This window comes from Pomacea canaliculata, linkage group LG3 (genome assembly GCF_003073045.1).
Source record: "Pomacea canaliculata isolate SZHN2017 linkage group LG3, ASM307304v1, whole genome shotgun sequence".
Taxonomy (NCBI): Eukaryota; Metazoa; Mollusca; class Gastropoda; order Architaenioglossa; family Ampullariidae; genus Pomacea; species Pomacea canaliculata.
The window spans coordinates 29,015,148-29,038,958 of NC_037592.1; the positions used below are offsets into that span (position 1 = coordinate 29,015,148).

Here is a 23,811-nt window from a genome sequence, read left to right on the forward strand (position 1 = left end):
TACTAGCATATACTGTGTGTCCAGCAGCTTGAAGGCGTAAAAGCAACTGTGGGAGTTCTTACCGTATTGCTGTGAGTAAAGTAGTTCCATGTATATATACTTCTAACATCATTATCCAAAAATAACCGATATGAAGATCATAAACAATTATGTCTGGAAGATGCAAACATTAGATAATCTAAGAGATAACTGCCATTTATGCATTTAATGAGTGAATGAAACCTATCTTTACTCATTCTCTCTCTCTACTAAATATCACAGAAGTGACTTAGCAAAATGATTTAATATGACCTATCCCCCCATTTATCCCTGTGTGCATTCAACCCTCCATCCTCGCCCAACCCTTTTAATTCACTCTCCCACTCCTTTCAATTACCCATTCATCCCTAGGACGAAAACAGCTCATAAACAGTTATGACGGTTTGCTGGTACATGTCTTCGTGAGGGGATAAGTAAGAAGAGGTCCACCCGAGACACAGCAGATGACAAAGCTGTCACATTTGTGTCCAGTTCACATTACTGCATTTAATTCACTGGACTCTTCCTCCTTTTCTCTTCATTGAATGAGCGTGCTGTGCATGGACTCCAAGAAAACATGACTATAGTAAACGATTTTTAAATTTGCTTAAACAACATGCTGTCTGTTTTCTTGAAGTTTTCGATTAGATTTTGCTGTTCTGTAAATTTATTTCATTTAGCATTGCACTCGATACCTCGATAAGAAGGAAGGTTGTTCATTGCTTATTATTTTTTTTACGAGTAGTACTTTTTTCCAACACCAGTACCTACAGGGAGTTTCCACCAGGTAATATTTATCTACTTCGAAACTTGAGCTACATAAACAATATCTATACAAGAGTCAATAAAATTGTGACAAAGAGCTCTCACATGCATGGATGAGTCGGTCAGTAAGTGAACACATAAATACCTTTTTTACTTATTCTCTCTTGCTGTTTTCTGTTCTTGGCATGTTTCCAATACATGCATTTATATGTTTATGTTTATTGGGCAATAAAATCAGGGTCTCCATGGACCAGAGCGAGCAAACATTTTTTGGCTATAACATAAACAACATGTACTGAAATACACATGCAAACAAAATCTCCTTTTCTTTAGCCCTCGAATCACAGGTTAACAGGTTATGCTGTTTAACAAGGCGCAGGATTACAGACGATTACCACTCCTCAATTTTTTATGCAGGTGTGTATGTGTTGCCTGTTGAGCCGCTAACATAATCAGTCCAGACCGCGACTGTAGTCAGTTTGATATGTAAAGATATCTGGAGGCATTTTGTTTTCGTTTTACTCAACCCTTGTTTTTATTTTGATGGAGTCCCATGTCTTCTTTTTGCACTCCTTGTCACGTCCTGGAGGCTCCTGTCTGTCTTGCCTTTATGTTACCTACTGGGTTGTAGTGACATCAAGCTATTCCTAGTTCGGATATGACCCGGAACACGCGAAACGTAGAGGACACGGATTCCTGGGGTTATTTACTTGAGAAAAACAAAGAAGAAAAAAAGCAGTAAACCTAAAGGGAGGAACGTCAGGCACACTGTACTCTGGTTGTTTGCATGATGGGACAAACAGCCAGGTCCTCATGTTATTTCTTTATGGAGAGAATACTCGGATCTTTACCTCTTTACAGTTACTTTCTCGAAGGTATACCCCTGGATTCTCTACAGTATACAGCATTAGACGATATTTTGATTAAAGTGCACAACAAGAAATCCTGTTGCAGAGCGTATGCATGGTCTGTCTTAAATCAGTTCGTTAGAAAGATAAACCATGGGCAGACGTGGATAGGCTTTCCATCAAGCACGTGACCTTAGTAGTCAGAGGCGGCGTTAGGAACCGTTAGGAACACGCGGGGCCTGGGGCCGACCATCCGTGGGTAATGGATACGTGTAGATGTGATGCCGGAAGCACTGATTTATATACAGTTAGATAGGCTGGATCAATTTCGCGAAATAACGAATGAATGTAGTGTTTTAAATATTCGTAACCGTTTGTGACAGTACCGGTTTTTTCTTAAAGCGAAATAATATGGTGACAATAACTTAATAAACTGCTTGTTATTATTGTCGGGCTTAACGTGAAGACATGGGTTCAATAATTTGCTTAATTAGAACTTAGAAGTGTTTTCTGAACGTCAATTTTTTTGTCACAACTTGTTTAACACAGCGAGCAATAAGTCATAAAGATGACCTCGGGGCTAATGCGCGGGGCCCCTTCGAGAGCGGGGCCTGGGGCGGCCGCCCCATTTGCCACCCCCTAACGCCGCCTCTGTTAGTAGTCCAAGTAGAAATTTCAATTCCTACTCTCTGCAGATTACTCAAGTGTGAACTTCTGTCGGGCAAAGATTCCTAAGCACCTAAGAATCTTGCCAATTAATTTCTGGGATATATCAAAGCCTCGGGTAATTCTGAAACTGCCAGGGACATGATTGCAGGGTTCAAGGGAGACAAATTTATGGCACTACAGACGATCGAAACGGCTTTTTGTTTGGGGTTGATTTTCTCCCCTGCAGTGTGTGAGTTCACCTGTGTCTGTGTAAATAAAGCTACTTGGATTTGAAGACAAAATTAGAATTAAAGAAATTCTCATCTTTATGACTGTACGACACTCTAGCCAGGGAGCTATTTGTACTTGAATGGGAGAGTTACTCTTTGATTATAGGTTTCTCATTTCACTCCCAGGCTTGTTCGCATTTGTACATACAAACACACTTCACTATGCAGTATAACTGTTGCTCGATATCTTTACATGTCACCGAAAATGTAAACTCAAGATGAACACTTCTTTGACTTGGTCTAGTCTTTACATTGCAACAATTTACAACACTATGTAGAAGAACAAGACACTGGAAGATCGAAACATCTGATGATAAATACCCTGGGATGATGTAATCACGTAAAAAAGAGTGAGCAGAAAATTTTATAATTTTATTTGCTACTATTGAGAGCTGGGGTATTTATGTACTTGTTTCGAGTCTCACGGACACGCCTCAATCCGTTGATTGTGCTCTGCATGATAATGATCCTGTCGACAACCACTAAGTGTAACGTGCAAACATCACACCTCTGACCTCAGCCTAATTTGTGTCATCTATGCATCTTGTGTCATAAGAATAATCTCACGCACAAGGAAGAATAATTTTTGCATCATCTGTAAGTACATGGTACGAGAGGTCAGAAAGGTGCAGAGTACCTGTCTTGGCTTGCCTAGCGACACCCCAGCACCTGTCCAATTATGCGGGTTATAATGGCAAACGGTCTGTTGGGGAAATCCGATCTGAAAGCTCACGACCTTTGGTGTGAAGGGTTACACTGTGTAGTTAAAAACTTGCGATCTCGGTGTGGCGTGTCGATGCAAAAAGATGTATAAACCACGGCTGTGCGCTTTATTTAAATGCGAAAGAACGTTCGTCAACTTTCATCGTGGAAAACTACTGGCCTACTTGCTGGCTTGGTATAATTTTATTGTTTTTAAATAAATGCAAACATTCTTCTTGGGTGAGAATGTCAATTTGTGCTTTCCTGCCTGTATGTTCACTTGTCTGCTCACGAGAGGGTGCGCGTTTGATTGTGCGTCTGCGCGCGCGCTCACGTGTGCGTTCAAACTTAATTCTGCATGTGTTCATGCCTGCGTAAATAATGGTGCAATATTAAGTGTGTGTGTGTCCACATTTGTGCTTCGAAACATCTTTTTACATGTATGTAAACTAGGAATATAATAGTATGATCGTGTGTATACGTGTATGTGTGCGTGGGCGAGTATGTATATATAGGCTTGAACTCATCTATATTGTGTGCATGTGTACATGCCTGAATTGTATATTAGTGTAATCGTGTTTGTGCTAAACTTTCCGTATGTGTGTATGCCTGCGTGTAGCTAATACACATGTATATTGTGTTTGTTGTGTGTGTGCGCGCATGCAAGTGTATAAATTGTGTATATGCTAGTTATATATATACACATGCGCGTGTCTTTTGTATGTATAAACATCTTTGTGCGTGTGTTAATGTCGGTATAAAAGTGTGTGTGTGTGAGTGTTTATATATGTCCACCAAATGAGAAATTTAGAGTGTGATCTGATTCGTACACAGCATTCCAAGACCTCGCAGCAGATAAGTTCTGGCTTTAATTGCTGTATCACTGGATAAAATAAACACCGAGGCTGTTGTCGGAGCCTCCACAAACACCTCAGGCGTCAGAGCTCGCAAAAAATTATCAGCTGTGGTTTGACTGCAGCCTTTGTCTCTCTTTCTGTCCGCCTACGTGTCTGTCTAAAAACATGCTAATCTGTCTTCTGTATTGTCTGTCTGTCTCTTAGTTACCTTACTCTGTCTCCTATGTAACATACATAACACAACACATGCATTTATTGTACTGAAAAAAAAGCAAGTGCGCGCACGCACGCACGCATGCACACACACACACACACAAATGCAACACTATTCAACCTCTGACATAAACCTTTGTTCTGGAAAACTACAAACGCTCATTTTATTTAGTAAGAGATGATGCTAGTGTTAGAGTATGCTCTCAACGCTTGAGACAAAACAATAGTGGTAAGATAGTGAGTAAGCATTACGTTGAATAAAACGGAAATCTTAAAAAACTAAATAAATAAACAAAGTCAAGAGCTAGTCGCACATGTTTCTAAAACCTAAAACTTTTCTAGCGAAGCATATTTAGAAACTTTTTTTTCTCAAACTAGCTTCTAAGGCCATTACAAGAGTGTACGAAAAATGTGCTTACGACAGCACAAGTTTGGATTAAGTATTTTTTTAAACAATTTAAAAAATGTAACAAGAGTTTGTTTGTTTGTTTGTTTGTTTGTTTTTTGTTTTTGTTTTTTTTTTTTGTTTTTTGTTTTTTTTTTTTTTTTTTTTTGTTTACTGCGTTTCTCTAAAATGAATTATTTGCAAAGAGTTAAAGCCTATATTAGAAATGTGTTATACAGCTGGCCCCAGTTAGTTTTTTTTTATTATTACAAAGGTAGACATTTTTATATTAAAAGAATGCTCATTTCATTTAAGTAGCATTAGAACTGTTATTCCAGACTACTTATCAGAGAATAAATTTTTTTTTTCTTATGATTGGTAAGTCCACTTTTAGCTCTTTTTCCAACATTTGTGTAGATAGCTCCAGAATGAATAGTATGATGATAATAGTGATGGAGTAGAAGCTGTAGAATATCATATAAATAAAATTGCTAGTGAGCAGCCGTTGCTTGTTTGTGGTGATCTTAACAATTTACTGCATTTCTAAGTGATTATTAATATTCTGACAATATGTACAACACGTGAAATACCTCATAGATTTTTCAGGGTCAGATGTCCGTACAAACATTCCATGAATCAGCATCCTATAAACACTTTGGTCAAAAGTTATCAAAATTCTGTATTCCTCTTTCATTCTAAAAGTTCATGGGGTTTTTGTTATTGCTGCTGTTGTTGTTGGTTTCCTTATAAAGGCTAGAAAAAATATGACTATGACCCTACACAGCCGTGATAATTTGTTTTCTTTGTGAGGGGATTTAATAGGAAAACACATTCAAGAAGAATTGACAACTTACTTTGATTCCATAGTGTACAACGAAGATCTGTCACAAAATAATTTTGACTACAGTGTAGAAGTATAAGACTTAAAATGCTAGCAGAGAATAAAGAGCAGAGAAATGTCTCAGTATACAAGACAATCCAATCTCTGATGGTGAAGGTATCTATGAGTTTCATTGCAATTTTTTATGGAAAGACCAAGTACAAACTTCATTTGAATAATGTACATGTACAATAGTGCTTAGAAGAGTGAGAATATGACTCTTTAATTATTTTAATTTCCAAAAAAATAATATGGCAATAACTAATGAGAAGAAGGCGTTAAAAAATCTTGTGAAGAATAGTTGGATTCTGAAGGCATATGGAATTTTTCTGCAGTAAAGCTATCAGAAATATATCACAGCTAATGTAATGACTTCAATAACATATATAGCAATATACATATAGGAACAAAGCAGAGAAGATAACATCTGTTAATAATGCAGATAATCAAATGCCCAAATATTTGTAAGCATGTCAGTGGCTGAGACAGTATGCAAAAGGACCTACGTCAACAAACATCTATAAAAAGCTTTTTTGTAAAAAGTGAATTAATGTACAGTATTTTTTTTAACACGATATAAATAAAGTCAAGCATTTAATTTATTGGTAGGGATTGATAGATAAAGCTAAAGAAACAAATGCCTGTCGAGTGTTGGGGTATCCATTCATACGTGGATGTGCATGTGCTTGAGTCTGTTTTACTTACACTCCTTCTCTCTCTCTCTCTTTTCTCCTGCCTCATTCATTTGTCGAAAGGTTTTCTTTCCACGTACTGTCAGATAAAACCGCCTTTGGATTTGCTATCAGCTAAAGGCCACGTACAATAATATAAATAAGATCCTTTTCAACATGTCAAATGTCAAGTTCGCACTGGCGTCGTATTGTATGACGATATGTCCCATGAAGCAATTGAGCCGCGCTGAAGATAGGTAAAAATTCTTATCACATTTGACATATAAAGTTGTTTTAAAACCCAGTTGTAGTTTACATAAACATTCCTGTCACTTGAAAAAACCTCTGGGACTAAGTCAACCTGACACACCCACAGTAAGCTTCCTTGTCGAGCAGGAAGTCAATTTGTCTTGGGTGCAGTTCATGAAACGTGAGCCACACGTCCGGACTGGAATCCATTTTGAGACTAACAGGCCGGTCTCCATCTTAAACCAATAATGAAGGCGATGCGGCCTTTGGGCTCCAGCTGTTATGCGTCCAAGGTGGGCACACATATTAAGATTAGCGGGGACAAAGGTTATCGGCTTAAATGGGTGATGCGATGACCTTAATTGCATTCTGGGAAGGAGCTATAGCCGGATAATCTAACTGTCCACAAGGGGTTCAACGGAAAAGGACACGTTTCTTTGTGAGCCAGAAGCGTTGCCATCAGAGATGCGGCTGCTGTATTCAGAAGGCGAGTATCCGCGCGGCATGGTGGGATTGCCGTTCATGTGCCTCATCTCTATCTGTGTCGGCTGGGGCTTCTCGCGAGCTCGGTTGAGACGAACGCTGAAGATGGCGACGAAAGCCACGATGAGGGCGGTAATGGCAAGCACTGCGAAAGAGATGATGGCGATCTCCTCCTGTTGGTTCAGACCGCTTTTCGTGTTGGTCGGATCGGTCGTTGATGGTGTCGCGGTTGCTATTATTGTGTCTGAAGAGGGTGTGAGGGTGGTTGGTGTTGCGGAGGAACTATCTGAAGCAGGACTCGTTGCTGTGCCGTTTGTACTTGGGATTCCTGATACAAATTTGCGAACAGCTGTAAATGTCAAACAAGCTTACAGTAACACAAATATTAACACGTCTCTCCCATCCGGTAATTCATCAACTTGCAATTGTTCACATATAGGTTCTTACAGAAAGTAGTAAAGAATTTACAATTTGTCAACATAATTTCTCCTGCTCTTTTTGTGCTTCCTAACTCCATCCCTCTCTTCCTCACTCACTCCCTCACTTTCTCTTTCCATCCTTACACCTTCCCTCTTTAGCCCATCTCCATTCCCTTTTTGCTATCTAGCTGACTCTTTCGAGACTCTATGGATTAAGTCCTGTAAAAAATATAAACATTGACATGTCACGTTAACGAGATTGATTCTCACTTTTCCAGGGCTTTACTGGCACTTAATTTGTTCTTCGATCTGAGTTTATTTATTTATTTACCGGTACTGTCTTCCTTCCGGTATCATCTCTAAATGAAAATAGGCTAGCTTGGATATAATTTCTTACGTTAGCGTTAATTTATAAATGAGATATGGATTTTACCAGTTGTGGTCGTTGGTGAGGTTGAATTTGACGAAGATGTCTCTGTTGATGTCAACGTTGTTGGTGTTGGTGCTGGTGTTGGTGTTTGTGTTGGTGGTAACGTTGATGGAGGTGTTGGTGTAGTTGAACTTCCGTGGACTGCCCTCAGAATCATGATTACACACACCACAGATGTGATACCAATCATCTTTGTAGATAGAGGCGAGGGTTAAGGGACTGGGCCTGACACATGAAGAAAAATAATTAACGATTTCGAAATAAAGTGATCTTGATACAGACTTGAAGCTAGCGTTGCCCATCAAAAATGATGGTACTGAACGGGTACAGACTAAGCCAGGTCATGGCAAGGACAGATTGAGCAGACTCCTATGGGTGAGACACAGGAAATGGCATCAATAGGCTTAATCCCCTACGCACGAAAATCTTTAATGTTAAGAAAAGTTTACCCACGACGAAAAGAAAGATTAAGGTCTTCAAAAATACGAAGGGCTTCGCAAACCAGAAACAGTTTAATGTGGACGGTCCTGGTGCTTATCAATAGCAGGACTTTAAAATGTGGAGAAATATCTGAAGCTCTAAACTGACACCAGTGCAGTTTCTTAATAAAATTTTGAAAAGAAATTAGGTGAAATGAACAATATTATGCATGAAAAAATAAAACTTGTAAAAGCGACAATGGTAAGAAACTCTAAATTGTTTCTTAACTTGTTCATCTGGTCTTAAATATTATTGGCCCAAAAGACACAATTCTAAATAAAGTGGATACTTAGCTGCTTACATTTGTATAAAATGATTAAGAAACAGAACAAAGAAACAGCTCCAATATAGAAGGCGTGTCTTTACTTCTCTTATTAGCTGGTTGAGACATACTGATTAGACTTCCATCCTTTGTAATGACATCATGTCTTTCAGTCCTCTAACAAAAGATATGTCAACAGGTGGAAATGAGTATGCTAATAATGTATTTAAAAGATGTTAGAATAGCCTACAAATGCTGAAGAATTTTTTGTCATTATTCTCTATATAGTTCGGAGGGGAAAGATGACTGTATGCATTAAAAGTTCGCTCTCAGCATACATATTGATGAAAAAGGTAAATGCTTGACCTTTGGTGATTTTAAAGAAAATTATTTTAAACTATACAAAACACTAATTATTTTGCTAATTAATATTATTTTAGACATTATTGGAGGAATCTTAAAAACTTTCATTTCTGATCAGTACAGGCAGTATGAAACAAAACACTTGCAACACATACATAATGGACAAAAATCTGTAAGTTCATATATTTCTTTAAAGTGGGAGTGCCCCGATAGCTGTTAGAAAATGTTTGTTCAGAGCGTCCACAGCGGTAAATATTTCATTATTCTGCATACTTAATATTTATCTGAAGCCAGTCCTTCCAGTGAGTATTAGTTGTAGGCATGCGATACTTATTTACAGATGCCGGCTGCTTTGTAATCTGTAAGGTCAACGTTTAAAACTGTCATTTCTCCTTCCCTACCACTCCACTGATTACTGCTCATCTTCTGTTATCATGTTTTTAGGCCTGCCTCTCTACTTCTGTAGCAAACACTGGCCTTGACACCGCAAAAGAAGACAAATCCAAGCGACAGCCTTTAGTCAAACAAACACTACGTGTAACTGGGAAACAGAACAATTCCTCATTTATGCCGCTAAACACCTTATAAACTGCATGGCTTTCGCTATGTTTCCTTTTTATTTGACAGTAAATAATGATGCTGTTAATGTATTTCTCGTCCCCAATAGCTATGACATAGATGGAAAACAAGACCCAGTGTTTACGTGTACCTACAACAAAGAGAAAAATGTAGTTCTCTCTCTTTCTTTGTGCGCTTGTGCGTGTGTGTATGTGTGTGTTTGTTTTAATCAGCTAGTAGTAAATTAAAAAATAACATAATTTAATCGATTTACTTAGTACTTTGACTGCAGTTTTCTAAGTTAAAACACTGAACGAGATTTTATTTTCAGTGTGCATGTTTGGGGATATTTTTCTGGTTTATGATCCTGTAACTCTGTAAGGTTGAAGCAATAAAAAATCCCTTAAACCCACCCTTTTCAAAAATATACGAAACATATGCGTATCTACTCCATTGAAAAACGAATCACTTACTAAATATAGCTAAATGTTTATCGTCACCAATGTCAGTGGCGATAATTCTCATAATCGAAACCGATCAAGACGTTTTTATCACAAATCCAGCGAGACTGGTAGTGTACAAGGTACTTCACCTAAACCGTTTATCAGCTGATGACCTGGCTCTAAATTAACTCTCCAGCCAGTTGTTTCACTACGTCTCGCAATTTCTCCTCGTTGAGATAATAAAGTTGAATTGAATTGAAGTTTTCACCTCGACTATGTTCCTCATTCAAAGTGGCCATTCCCCGTTGACAAAACAGCTCTCTATATCCATACAATTTATACTTACTTATATAATTTATATATTTATACAATGTATTATTTATTTAAGATAAGATAAGATAAGATAAGATAAGATAAGATAAGATAATACTTTATTAATCCCTAGAGGGCAATTCAGTTGCAGCTCGATTATATATATCAACCCACAGGCAGTCGTGTTGCAGTCAATCATACCAGCTCGATTAAAGTCATACATGATCGCATGCACATCACATTCATAATCCATTCAAAAGTCTGACGGCTGAAGCAACAAAAGACAGCCGCAGTCGGTTTGTCCTGCATGCAGGCATACTATATCGGCGACCTGATGGGAGCTGGACAAGTTCACCGACAGAGCATGCCTGTCATCACGAAGGATGGCAGACACTTTCAGAAGAGTCCTCCTGTTATACAGATCCTGAAGAGAACTCTGGGTGGATCCAACGACTTTGGAGCAGGTGGATACCACACGATGTAGGCTGCTCTTGTCCTTCATCGATAAACTATTATAGAAACAGATGAACGAGAAGGACAGCACGCTCTCAATATGTGATCTGTAGAAAAGCTGAAGAAATTGGGGGGACACAGAGAAAGACCTCAGCTTCCGGAGAAGGAAGAGGCGTTGTTGAGCTTTCTTCACGACAGATTGAGTGTTGACATCCCAGCAAAGTCGCCTATCGAAGATGGTGCCCAGGTATTTAAAAGCAGAAACAATTTCCACCTCCTTGTCATGGATGACACAGACGGGACACGGTGGAGAATTCCGACGGAAATCAAAGACAATCTCTTTCGTCTTACTCACATTAAGTTCTAGAAAGTTGTCATCGCACCAAACAATGAATTCTTCCAAAGCATCACCGTGAGTGTGCACCGGCCCGCTAAGTAGAGACAGCAGTGCAGTGTCATCAGAGAATTTGACAAGATAGTGACCTTCATGACTACTGCGACAACTGTTGGTATACAGGATGAACAGAAACGGGGATAGAACACATCCCTGAGGTGAGCCGGTGCATGTGGTGGTTAAGTCGGAAAAAGTGCCATTGACAAGAACTCGTTGCTGTCTGTCGACCAAAAGTGAATTATCCATGACACTAGCTGATGATCAAGGGAAACTCGTCGAGGAGTCTTCGAGCTAGGATATGTGGCTGGATTAGTGTTAAAGGCCGAAGAGAAATCAGCGAATAATAGTCTAGCATGGGCTTGAGGATTCTCCAGGTGTTTGATTACAGTGTGGAGGATGAACAGTTTAGCATCATCAACACCTCGCTTATTTAATGCCGTTTATAATTATTTCCCCATGAGGAATGCTTTTGACTAGCTCAATCACGCAAAAATTATTATGTTTTACTTGTATGTTTATTTGTTCGTCAATTTTAAATCCCCAGTGCTGATTCATGCAGTACTCGTAGAAGAACACACCCTGAACTAACTAAAACAATCAAAAAGATATAAAGAACACTCCCTTCTCCAAAAATGTAGAAAAAAACCAGGCATTTAAAAAAGTCAAAGAACTGCACCGACAACTTGAGCACACAAACGCATTTGTCTTATCACTTCAATGCAGCCGTTTATCGCAACCGACCAACAGGTACACTATTTAATTGTAAAGGTTATCGGAACAGGTGCAGGTTTTTAAATGATTTTTTTTTTTGGTCCTCTTTTATCTTGGTGAATGAGTTCTGTCCCACAAGTACAAAGCGGTAAAACAACCTACAGTGTCTAACATTGGCAAACAATCCCAGGGCTTAGGTACAATGTAGAAAAAAGAACAAAATATGTGATTTGAGCTTGAAGCGGCCTAGAGACAGAAGGTGACTGTCACTGGAAAAATGGTGGGAGTGAGGTGGGGTGTGAAGAGACCAGATTACAAGGGGAGCTAGGAGTGGAGATATTGTTGAACAAAAGAAAGCGAGAGACTGAATGTTTTACGTCTGAACCAACAGGATAACACTCCGACATCTTCTTGTTGTTTATGACACGACAAAGCAAAGAACAAAACAGGTGTAAGTTTTAATTCTTACCTTTCGATATCAAAACTCTCTCCGTTCGATCAATGATGGCTGTCTTTCATCTCCTACGTGCCACTCCCGTCGTGTAACATGATTACATTTACCAAGGCTGTTCTCTGAGGGAACGAAACCAGTGTGGTCTGATAACGGCTAAAGTCCAATACCCGTTTCTAGTCGCCAGGATCTCGTTTGAATGGCTTCACTCCTCCTCTCGATCTTCCTGGAAAACCAGGTTGTTGCGTCACTGCCTCCCTCGCCTCGCAAGGTGGACAACAAGAAGAATGGGAAGCCAAGGCTTTACATCGCTGTCGTCTTCGTTGACGAACCCGGGACTTTGACCTGCGTGCACTAGGGTCAGGGTGGAGAATGGTCAAGCTAAGTCAGGTTGCTGAACGTTCCAGTAGATTGAGGCCAGTCGGTGACGAAGTATCGTAGAGGTCGGCCGACGACTATACCTCTCGCACGATGTGAAAGCCTTGACAAAGGAATAGCAATGCGTGAGTTTATTTTCCGAGATAAGAACAAAGACTGACTGGCGTCCATCTATCACGAGTGCTTCAACTTCCTGATTGGAAACTGCGCCCACGTGACCAATGGCCGGCTTGTCAAGCTAGATTTTTGTTGGAGGGGATGGTGGCTGGGAGGGAGGTTTGTTATCAATTGCCTTGGGTTTGGCCTCAGCTGACGGTAGCTACCAAGTTGTCTCAAAAGCTGCTAACAGCCGACAATGCGAGACGGATATAAAAGTAGCGGGTAGAAAACCAATAGGGAGCGATGACATTCTTGACACGATATGAAGTGCAGGGAGTGTTATCGAAAGAATGTAATTTCTCCGTTAAATACTGGTGGGTACAAAATTATCTCTATTGCTCGCTGAGAAGAATCAAGCGAAGTAGTGTCAAGACCAGCTAGTAACCTCCCCTTAGAGCACAGATTACGCGTTTGCTCACAGGATGGCGAACTCAGTCTGCATCATTTTTAAATGGGAAAATTCTGATATGATAGTCGTGAAGAGTGAAAGGACAACTGATGCCAGAGTCTGGTATTTTTCCCAGTTCAAAATGTAGGATTTAAATGGCTCATATCTGTACTTCATAAAAGCAGTGAGGTCATCAGGTGAAGACATTACAGATTTACACATGTGTTCAATTACTTGTTTACTCCAAGCACGGACGTGTATAGCTGGGCTGATGTCTGTCAGCCGAGACCAACGTTTAGCCTTTTGCGAAGTTCTCCGCTGTTAGTCTCGGCGAGCCTAAACAAAGAATGTGACAACCGGAAGCTTTGTACACTCCTGCCTCGTTTTAGTAGTTAACTGAAAAAAAAAGTCTGCCAGCAGTCCAGTAATACAAGTTCGTGCTCCAAGCCCGAAGAAAGAAAAGTATTCATGTAAAGTAGAATTTGTAGTCTTCGCCCCCTCCACCTCCACTACACAAGCACCACGCATATTTTTCAGATGTTCCATTCATTTCCATTTCTTTTCTAATGTTACAGAAACTTAAATTGCACCTGTCCTTAATGTTGTCATTCATTTCTTTTGGTGTGTTTGGGAACGGAGCTTGTGAAGTTCAATAATATTAAGCCTTTAAATAAAAATTCAATTGAAAAACTGTTGTGACATATTGAAGCACTGCAAAAAGATAACTAACACAGGGTTCAAGCAGAGTTTAGGGGTCATGATTTTTGACAGATTTTGCTGCTCTGTTTCAATGCTTCTTTGAAAACTATCGGGCTAACTTAAATGTCATGGTTAGTTCTGCAAATATCTGTATAGTCTGTTGTTTTTTTTATTTAGCACTTTTGTGCTTTTTAACACACACACACACTGATTGACAGAGACGCACAGATTTTCATTTACATATAGATGTTTATTAGGCTTTGCTTCTCCTGTCCCTTGTATTGTTTACACACAGAGCAGCAACTCATTATGCTGCAGATCTCCTGGCCAAATCATATATCGTTAGTGCATTTTTATATGTTAAGTTGGTTAAAGTAGCTGTCTATGAAATGTTAAAAGGAGTTTGGAAAGAAATCTAGAATTTAGTTCCCATCTGTATGAACCATACAGTTGATATAAACAAATCCGGGAAACATGTAAAAACAGGATCTGCATGTAAACTCTTATGCACCTCATTACACTTGAGTAATTTGGTAGAAATGACAGTAACTAATGGCAACGTAGCAAGGGATACATACGTGGCACTATATGTTTCAGAGACCAGGAACTCTCACTCCTGTTTTCCTTCTCCCCAGCATCTTCCAAGACCTATCCCTCTTCCCCTCAGAACTGAAGTTACCCATCCCCCATATCCTGTTTACTTATCAACAACACTTCCGTCCCCCCAGCTCACAACCGTTCCCTCCGAAAGAATCTCCTGGGTTAAACTAACCCTTCCAATCCATCACACAGGAACACGACGAGACAATAATAAAAACACATGAAGTTGCTTTGAACCATCTATCATCATTGAGAAGTCTATCAAATGGCGATCCTCCCTGTATTTACTTTTGTGGATTTTGAGAAGGCCTTAGTGTACACAGGGACGTCATCCGGAGGCTGATGGACCAGTGTGGTATCCCCCTAAGCTCATGAACATTATCCAGAGGTTGTACGAAGACTCGCCCTGCCAAATTATCCACAACGGCAAACTCACCATACCTTTCGTAGTGAAGACTGGAAAAAAGACAAGGCTGCATATTATCGTCGACAATCTTCCTGATGGTCATAGACAAGAAGACAACATGACCTATTGACCTATGCGCCTGCTCTCTGAGAATTTTGAAGCAGTCTCGAGCACAAATTCAGATCGTGACAGAGGGATGCTAGAGGCAACTGTGTCATTCCTGGTTTGAACCTTGGAAATCGGGGCGGATCACCGATCCATGTTAATTCCAGTTTCACTTCTTTAACGAGGATAAACGTGTGCTTACAATTACCATTCCCTTGGTTCAATCACGATCTAGAACTGAGGCTTAGGCTGGAAAAAATGATGCAACAGCATGCAATGGAAACCTGTCACAAAGTTATGTTTTGATAGAAATACTAACATATTCTAATATAAATATTTGCTCATACTTTTTGTACCGAAGAAGGCGGGTTAGAGGAAAAGAGATAATTTACTATGATCTGGTCGTACGCCGTGATGACAAAGAGAACAGGAGAGAATGTAATTGCCTCGCGAAGTAAGTTAATTATTTGCATTTAACCCTGAGCTCAAACCTATTTTCCACTAATTGCCAATAATTGTCTTCGGCGGCTTGTCACTTTGTAAACTTTAGTCTTATTGTTATTATCTTCCAGTCGTTATGTCTAAGTAATTATCGTCCCAGATAAAGCGGAAGATCCTAAGAATACATATATTTTGTTAAACACTCAGTACATGCGCAGTGCACACTCACCGGTTGTCAAAGAAGCTCGGAGTGTGTCTCCTATAGTCCCTCAGTGCTGCCGTTGGAAACAATGAAGGAAGAAATGGAGGAAGGATTGCAAAAATTTCCGATGGTGTTTTACTCAGTCATTAAGTTGCATCTAGATGTAAATCATTAAGATCTCAAAATCGAATCGCATTTTTAGTAAAAAGAAATAATACTGTTATTTTAGCCTTCTCTCTCTCTCTCAGATAAACACACGTGTGCACTCTCTCTCTCTCTTGCTATTATGTGTCTATGCCAGGGATATGGGCTATCACCCCTGACTGTTTCAAGAAGCATGGATTGCCACCCTTGGCTATGTGATAGGAATGCATTATAGTGAGCATGACTTATAGAAGGAAGAGCGCATAATATTCATTGGAATCCCTGCAGTTGTTGAGAACTCAGTTTTGCCATTCCCGAGCAAGTCATCGAGGTAGAAAGTTGTGAAGATTTTCTGTGTGAAAGAGACTGGTAATGCGAGTGATTCCTTGCCTAGACAAGGTATTAGATATGCATCAGCAGCAGCAGCAGCAGCAGCAGCAGCAGCAGCAGCAGCAGCATCATGATTGTAATGGTCGGTGAAAGAATAAGGTGGAATCTTAACATTTGGTCGGAGATTTTTTAATTGAGGGAAATTTTTTTTCTGTTGTGACAATGAGTAGATGCGTTTTCGAATTGTATAATCATTGAGTAGTAAGGATTTAAGGAATTACTTGGGGGCAAAGGAAGACGAGAAGAGGGAGGATTATATGAGTTGTAACGTCTAAAGTGTTTGCACAGCCATCACCAGCTGTCAAGGATTATAGGATTTGTTAGTCTAAAGTGTTTGCACCACCTGTCAAGGATTATTAGGAGACGTAACTTCTCCCTCATCAGACGACAGTGTCTAACGGCCAGCCCTAGCTACAGTGGATCGTCGAGAGGACAGCATTGGAGGTACAAACAAGGGAGAGAATCCAAGAGAATGTCAATGCGTGAGGGCGTGTGAGGGTGTGTGAGGGTGTTGGTCAGACACGAACTTCGCTTGAACGTAAGTATGATCTTTTGTTATTCTGTTTGCATTGGAGCACCGGTGTGGAACGTTCGTGTTACCAGTTGCGGTTCCCCACTTGAGAGACTAGAACTTTTGTATGTAGAGCTTTTATGACTTTAAAGGTGAGAGTAACTCATTAAGGGATGTTCTATGCCGGGACTGTTGTTATTCATTAGCTGTTACTGGTATGTTCTTATTGCAGCTTTTTCTTGCCTCCCCTGAAAGATAATCAAAACTCCCGACAACAGAAAACGTGAAGCCCAAGGACAGATCTTTGTGATTTGTTTTGAGATTACGAACACATGTGGGACCCACGTTTTACTGGTGTGCATTGTCCGCGCTGAGTGTCCCAGATGGCACATTAGGGGAGATGCTCAAGGGTGCTCTAGGAGCTATATCATTATTCTTTGTTCTACTTTTCAACAAAATATTTCAACACCGCTCAGTACCCCGAGGCATAGAGAGTTGCTATTTTCATACCACTGATTAAATGTGGTGATTGTGACAACCCGGACAATTACAGGAGTATATCACTTCTTAGGGTCTTAGGTAAAGTATTTTCCCATATTTTAAACAAAAGACTTACAAATTGGGTTGAAGACAACAAGACCATTGTAGAAGAGCGAAGCGGATTCCGACCAGGACGCTCTTCCATTGATAATATTTTTGTGCTTTATTAAGTTGTACTGAAGCACCTGTTGAAAAAGTCTGGAAAGATGTACTTTTGTTCTGTAGATTTTAAGACAGCTTTTTAAACCAAAATCGAAATGTTCTATGGAACGTTCTCCGAACTACAGGAGTCCGTTGTAAAATGATGATGATGTTACAAAGAATTTTACAAAAATGTTAAGTCTTGTATAAGATGTAGAGATACTCTTACGGGGTGGTTTGACTGTCCGGTAGGAGTCAGACAAGGGTGTATCCCAGCGGTTCTCAACCTTTTACTTGTGGCGCCCCCCTGACGAACACCGGTACGTCCGCGACCCCCCTTAGCCAGCTAGGTCGGTGGAAGAGGTGGGGGGGGAGCCTTAGCTAACCTCGAACGCCGAGTCGAGGAAATCAACAACGGAAGAACAAAGTTCGTATCTGCAAGAAGTATAACTGTTAATGAAATTTTACTAAAGCAAATTCTGTGGTGCTAATAAATATTATTTTATTGGACACTCACTTTGATTAATGAGAAGGTTGAGCCTGCTTGCTGTTGCATAGAGAAGCGAACCTGTGTGCGATGTTCGTACCCACTGCTATTCGCAGCTCAGCCTCTGCGTCCACACGATTTCTGTATTGAGACTTCAGTGCTGCCAATGCTGAAAATCCTTGCTCACACATATACGAAGTTGAAAATGGCAACAGAACTTTCATTGCTTTCTCAGAAAGAAGAGGATATTCACCGTTGACGCTAATCCAGAATGTTGGCACTGGTGTTGTTTGGAAGACCATTTTCAGGGATTGGTCACTCGAAAGGTCGATGAGCTGCTCTTCTTCTTGCGTGGACAACCCGCTTGTGCTAGGATCAGCCAGAAATGGATTACGAATCCAATCGTATTTAGTCACATCAATTTCAGCGAAATAATGCTGAAACCTTTCTTGCAGTCCGTTTAGATGGGCAATAATTACATTCTTCACCTGATCAAGATTCAAGTTGTCAGCTTTGCACTTACACAAGCACGGAAACATATCAAAAATATTTTCTTGGCGTATCTTTTGCGTCCACAACGAAATTTTTCGGACGAAAGCATTCATCTTGTCAGTTTTTTGTAATATGGTGGTGTCTTTCCCTTGCAGAGAAGTATTCATAACGTTCAGCTTCTCAAATATGTCCGATAAATATGCCATTAGCAGCAGTCATCGGTCGTTCTTCAGCCCCCACCCCGCACTGTCTGGTCATGGCCTTCTGTCAGGGACCTAGAGTACTAGGACTGAGCACGTGCAAGGGCGAAAGGGTGTGAATGATGGACGTTTCCTGAATGCGTGCCTTTTAGATGTTTTTTATAAAAAAAAAAAAAAAAGAGGTGAGACTGGAGAGGGAGAGGGGAGTCAGCGATGAGAGATTGGGGAAGAGAGAGGGCAAAAGGCGAGAGGAGGGAGATTGGAGGCTTAATTGTTGAGAGGAGGATTGTCTTTTGAGTTTTGGAAGTGAGAAGTCACTGCATTGCCGAGACAGTGTAATTGAATAGAGAGAAGAGATTTGGAGTTTGAGCCCCCTCACCCCTCGGTTACACAATGTAAACTAATTTCACTAATACTGGTATAAGAAACTTTTAAAAAAGGACCACCTTCGCGACCCCCTTGTAGGTACGTCGCGACCCCCCAGGGGGTCGCGCCCCACAGGTTGAGAACCGCTGGTGTATCCTTTCACCTATATTGTTCTCCTTCTTTATTAACGATCGTGTGGTAGAAATATGTAGTAACGGTGTACATGGTAGACAGCTTTTCCTGGATATATTATAACTGTTAATATTACTATTTACTGACGACGTTGCACTTATATTCAAGTAGCGGTCTTCAAAAGAAAATTAATATACTAAAACAATATGCAGACAAAGGTGCACAGGGAAGCTGAGTGAAAGACACAGAGAGAAACTAGAACCTAAAGACGAATTATTCTCAAAGTTTACACACTGCCAATGACAGTTAGGGATAGGAAGAAAATTTTGATAAGGTAGTTTAGTAAACAAAACCGTCATTTTTGTCCCCTTAATAAAGGATATTCCTTTTAAAGTTACTTTAACTTTTTTTCCAAGAAAGAAACTCGACTCAACTTCGTAGAAGAAGAGACAACTTGCTATTTTTATAACAATAGAACAGCAGCCTAAAATATTCCTAAAATACAAAGCACACTGATAAAGGACACCGGATATGAATGTAACCCTGACAGAGATACTGTGAGTCGAAGGTTCCTTCCTTGTTGAACTATTAAATGACGAACGGTCGGTTGACACAATGTCAAGAGATTTCTTTGACTGGCTTTATGTACCTGAATGTACTGATTCATTCTCTCTCTCTCCGAGTTAATATGTAGGTTTTTCAAACAATCTTTAGCATCCATTACTCCTTTCCTATTCCTATCTTTTTGACAACGGTTTGTTTCTTAATGGATGGTCTGGTTACCATCCAATCTTTGAATAAAAATGGTTATGTTAGTCAACCAGAAAACTGCATGAGTATATATCTCCTTAACATCTGCTGTAAAATTTACAGTACTAAATTTAAAAAAACTGAATAGATCGAGCATTGTAATACTATTGGTGAAGAACAATGAGGCTTTAGGAGGTTTCATAGCACAATAGATCACATATTTACCTTAATGGCACTTCATTGGACTTCCAGAGAGCTTTTGATTCAGGGACTAGATAAAAACTTTAGATTGTATTACAGAAAAATGGTGTCGGTGGCAAAATGTTTTCAGAGCTATCGAAAGTATTAGAAAGTTGTTAAAGGGTGGGGATCTGACAGAATGTTTTAACTACCCAAAAGGATGAAAACAGAGCGAAATCTGAAGTCCTATCCTGATTTGATGCAGCTGTTATTTTATTGTTTGAAGATGATATTGCTTTGCTTTCTGATACAATTGTAAGTCTCCTAAACCAACTTAATATTTTGTGTCGTATTACCAAAAACTAATACCTTACAGTAAAGTATAAGTCAAATGCAGTTGGTTTATTGTCAAACGGGAAAGCTGGTTATATAACTGGATTTGTGTTTCCCCACACGAAGGCGAGCTCGCTGCGATTCACAAGAGACCAAGGGGCAGCGGGGAAAGAGGCCGTGTGATATAAGTGTTACAGTCAAGTACAAAAAACACAACAGACATATACCAACCAATTAGCAGTTACAGAATGGAAGGAACGCAGAGATAAAAGTGTAGGGGAGAAAGGACAATAGGAAGGACGAGTAAGTGTTTCCCAAAGAGATAAGTCCAAGTCAGAAATGTAATGAGTTGTGGTAGGTCGTGTATTGTTTCGAATGGTGTCTTGTGTCTGACGTCTTGTGTGCGTCATTTGTTCCACGTCATTTGAAGCAGAAAAAGACGTCATATACAAGAGAAAAGCATTTGCTCTTAAAATAGCCAAGTGACCGGGAAAACAACGGTTTTCGTCCGCCATCTTCTTCATGACTCTCTCACTGACATTCCTCTGAACTTGTGCCTCTTTGATTCGATTCACATACCAATCTCTTCATCATCATCGTCATCTGATGGGGGCTTGTCAAGTGTTGTGTGTGTGTAATAAGTCGTGCATATGCATATGCAAGGTAAGTGTACGTTCGTATTATTACAAGAACCATATACCGACTCCGTTGGATGGAGAGAAGGAGGCAGGCTATTCCAACTACTAAGGCTGTAGAAGGCAAAAGAGCGACTTCTGAACGTCTCCAGGTTGTTACGTGGACTAGAGAGAAATCCGGCGTGCACCAAGTGAACTGACCTGCGAGGCTGTTATGGAAACACAAACTCATACAGAAAGCATTAGGCAACACAAACATAAACAATACGATAGCAACGATGGCCATCTTGAGTATAAACAATATAGGGAATTTTGTTAAAATAAGAACTACATGTATATTCTTTTGAACACATAGGTAGTTCGGGGAAATGGAAGTGATTAAGAGCAACGTGGCAAGGGATACATCTACATGATGCAGAGACCAGAATTTCTCCCTCCTGATGCTCGTTTTCCTTCTCCCCAACATCTTCCAAGTCAGAAGACACCCATTGGTCCTATCCCTCTCCCTCCCCCGTCACAAAACTGGCTACCCATACTCCATATCTTGTTTACTAATCAACATCAAGGGTCCGCCGCACTTACGTCCCCTCACGCCAGTTCCCTCGTATAAATCTCCTGGCTCGATCTATCCATTTTGTATACATTATACACGAACAGGACGCGATAATAACAAAAACACGCGAAGTTGCTAGGGACAAATTAAAAGAGTTAAAAACAATCATCTACAACTCCGAAAACCACTTCTTATTTTTAGAGTAATGGAATCTCGAGCTACAGATATACTCAGATACACGACATGATCCCGGTTACACCATAGGACGAAGGCATCCACAACACCTCCGTCACCTTGAGAAATATTTCAGAATAAATCTCGCTGTAAATCGAGCTGAAACACGTGGCTCCCATTCTCGTAGGCTTTACTTACAGAAATCCTAAAGAGGGAGCGATATGAAACCATTTTTATGATGGATACTTTGCTTCTTGAAGCCAAGGAATACATCCTGCTAGGAGATTTCAATTTTGACCTCTTAACCAAATAAACGTTGGCTAGAAAAAAGTTACGCCATCCGGTCTCCCACATCTTATTCCCTTCCCCATAATAATCACTAATCCATCACAAACTCTAATGGACCACATCTCCGTCACCAACCAAAACAACATTATCAAAGTTTGTATACCACCAAAGGCTGTAAACATTTCCCCTAAATGAGCTTAAACAAGGCACTGAAATCCCAGTAGCTGCAAGCAAAGCTATTACTTATCATTGCTTCCGAAACTTTGTGGAATTGTATGCTCTTGCCTGTCTCTGCAACCCTCCTTTTAAAAAAGTAGACAACAATACAAACTCCGAAGAAGTGTTTGCTCAGTGTAACAATCAGTTGCTGGCTATTTATACCAAATGCGCACCACTGTGCACCAAGTGTGTGAAATACTTTCGCGTGGCTTGACCAAGAACTTCAGACAGCCACCAAAGTAAGATATTTGATAACAAAGAAGGGCCAAGAAGCCGAATACAAAAACAAAGAAAGAAGCTTAGTAAAGAAATAATAAAATGTACTCATCGAATGCAAAAGTAATGTAAAATAATCTGGAATGCCAGATTAATTAATGGATTAATCAAATAATACTCTAACAAATAAATCCAAAAATACTAGTCCAGCGATTTCAATTTCTTTGAATGTACTAAACTCTCACTTTGCATCCCTTACGAACGGAGTTGTTTCACGCCCCTTAAATTGTGTACCACGTGATACACATCTTGCTGGAACTAATAGGGCAGGATACGTCGCTAGACAAGACAACTTTTATTACTTTTATTATTAAGATCAGGATAAGACTGCATCGTGAGTTGTGGCCGTCAGCGACTTTGCATGTGGACACCGTGTACGGCACGTGCTCAATAAAGGAGTGAACGTGACTTTGGAAGGATGTGGAAGTTCTGGAGACACCCCGGTAGCCGAAAGTGGAGATAGTACCTGCCAAGCCCGATGTGAACAAATTTTGACTTCGTTGTTGCTGTAGTTTTTCATTAATATCAACAGGTTTTGTGTCACCGGATTTGTTTCTGGACAAACCAAAATGTATGCTTGTCCTAATAGGTTGAATATTATTTCTTTCTTCTTTAGATAAAGTTTGTGTGGCGGAGAGACCGTTGTGATTAGTCAATTACTCGAAGGACTGCTAGTCTCAGAGTCGACTCTTCCATGAGAGTATTCGACATCTTTTCTTTTTGCCTTCTTAACCGTTAGGTACCTCCTCAGTTGCCAGAGATAGATGACAGGAGTGTCTGTATTTCGTGTATGTGCGGGTATTTTGTGGAGGTAAGCGTGTCTGTTATATTTGTGAAGACGAGTGCATGTTTGTTGGTGATCCAGTTTACTTCTGTAGATCCTTTCAGTAAAGCGCTATATAAATGTTCATTATTACTATTATTACTACTACTCATCAAGTACTGTAACATTTCTTTTTATAATTAAAACTTAGACAGGGCATGCGAGAGTGAGATCTAGCTAACTTTATCACGAAAAAAAAAAGCGAGAATGTCCGGGCGACAGCCTGAGTATTGAGCATGAATGTGATGTGTGTTCCCCTCCTTTTGAATATAAATTTTCCAGGGAGTTCACGGTGACAGCGACATAAAACATTAACATCCGTTATGAACAATGAAAAATACGCACCACATATTAGTTTAAAAAAAAGTACCTGTCAAATACTATCTCCTCTCGAGATATGGCTCACGAGACCAGATCTTATCTGTCGTTAATATGTAAAAAATACCTTGGTGTCTATCGTCTCACGGACGTGTATTGATGGACTGATGTCTGTACGCCGAGACTCACTCTAGGC

General features: G+C 40.0%; 1 protein-coding gene across 1 annotated transcript; it reads right to left on the reverse strand.

The window, feature by feature from the left end:
* Positions 1-4,125: 4,125 nt before the first annotated feature.
* LOC112560540 (uncharacterized protein PB18E9.04c-like) lies at positions 4,126-12,921 on the reverse strand. Its single transcript, XM_025232457.1, has 3 exons — positions 12,304-12,921; positions 7,862-8,083; positions 4,126-7,337 (listed from the first exon to the last, which is right to left on the reverse strand). The coding sequence occupies exons 2-3, from the start codon at positions 8,046-8,048 to the stop codon at positions 6,922-6,924; spliced, it is 603 nt and encodes a 200-aa protein (XP_025088242.1). The 5' UTR covers positions 8,049-8,083; positions 12,304-12,921; the 3' UTR covers positions 4,126-6,921.
* Between the last annotated feature and the right edge of the window lie 10,890 nt (positions 12,922-23,811).

Excerpts from the sequence above, each read along its gene's own strand:
- LOC112560540 (XM_025232457.1), bottom strand. The coding sequence starts at position 8,048 with ATGATTGGTATCACATCTGTGGTGTGTGTAATCATGATTCTGAGGGCA. Across the intron at positions 7,338-7,861 it reads CTCACCAACGACCACAACTG|GAATCCCAAGTACAAACGGC; the intron begins GTAAAATCCATA and ends AATTTGTATCAG.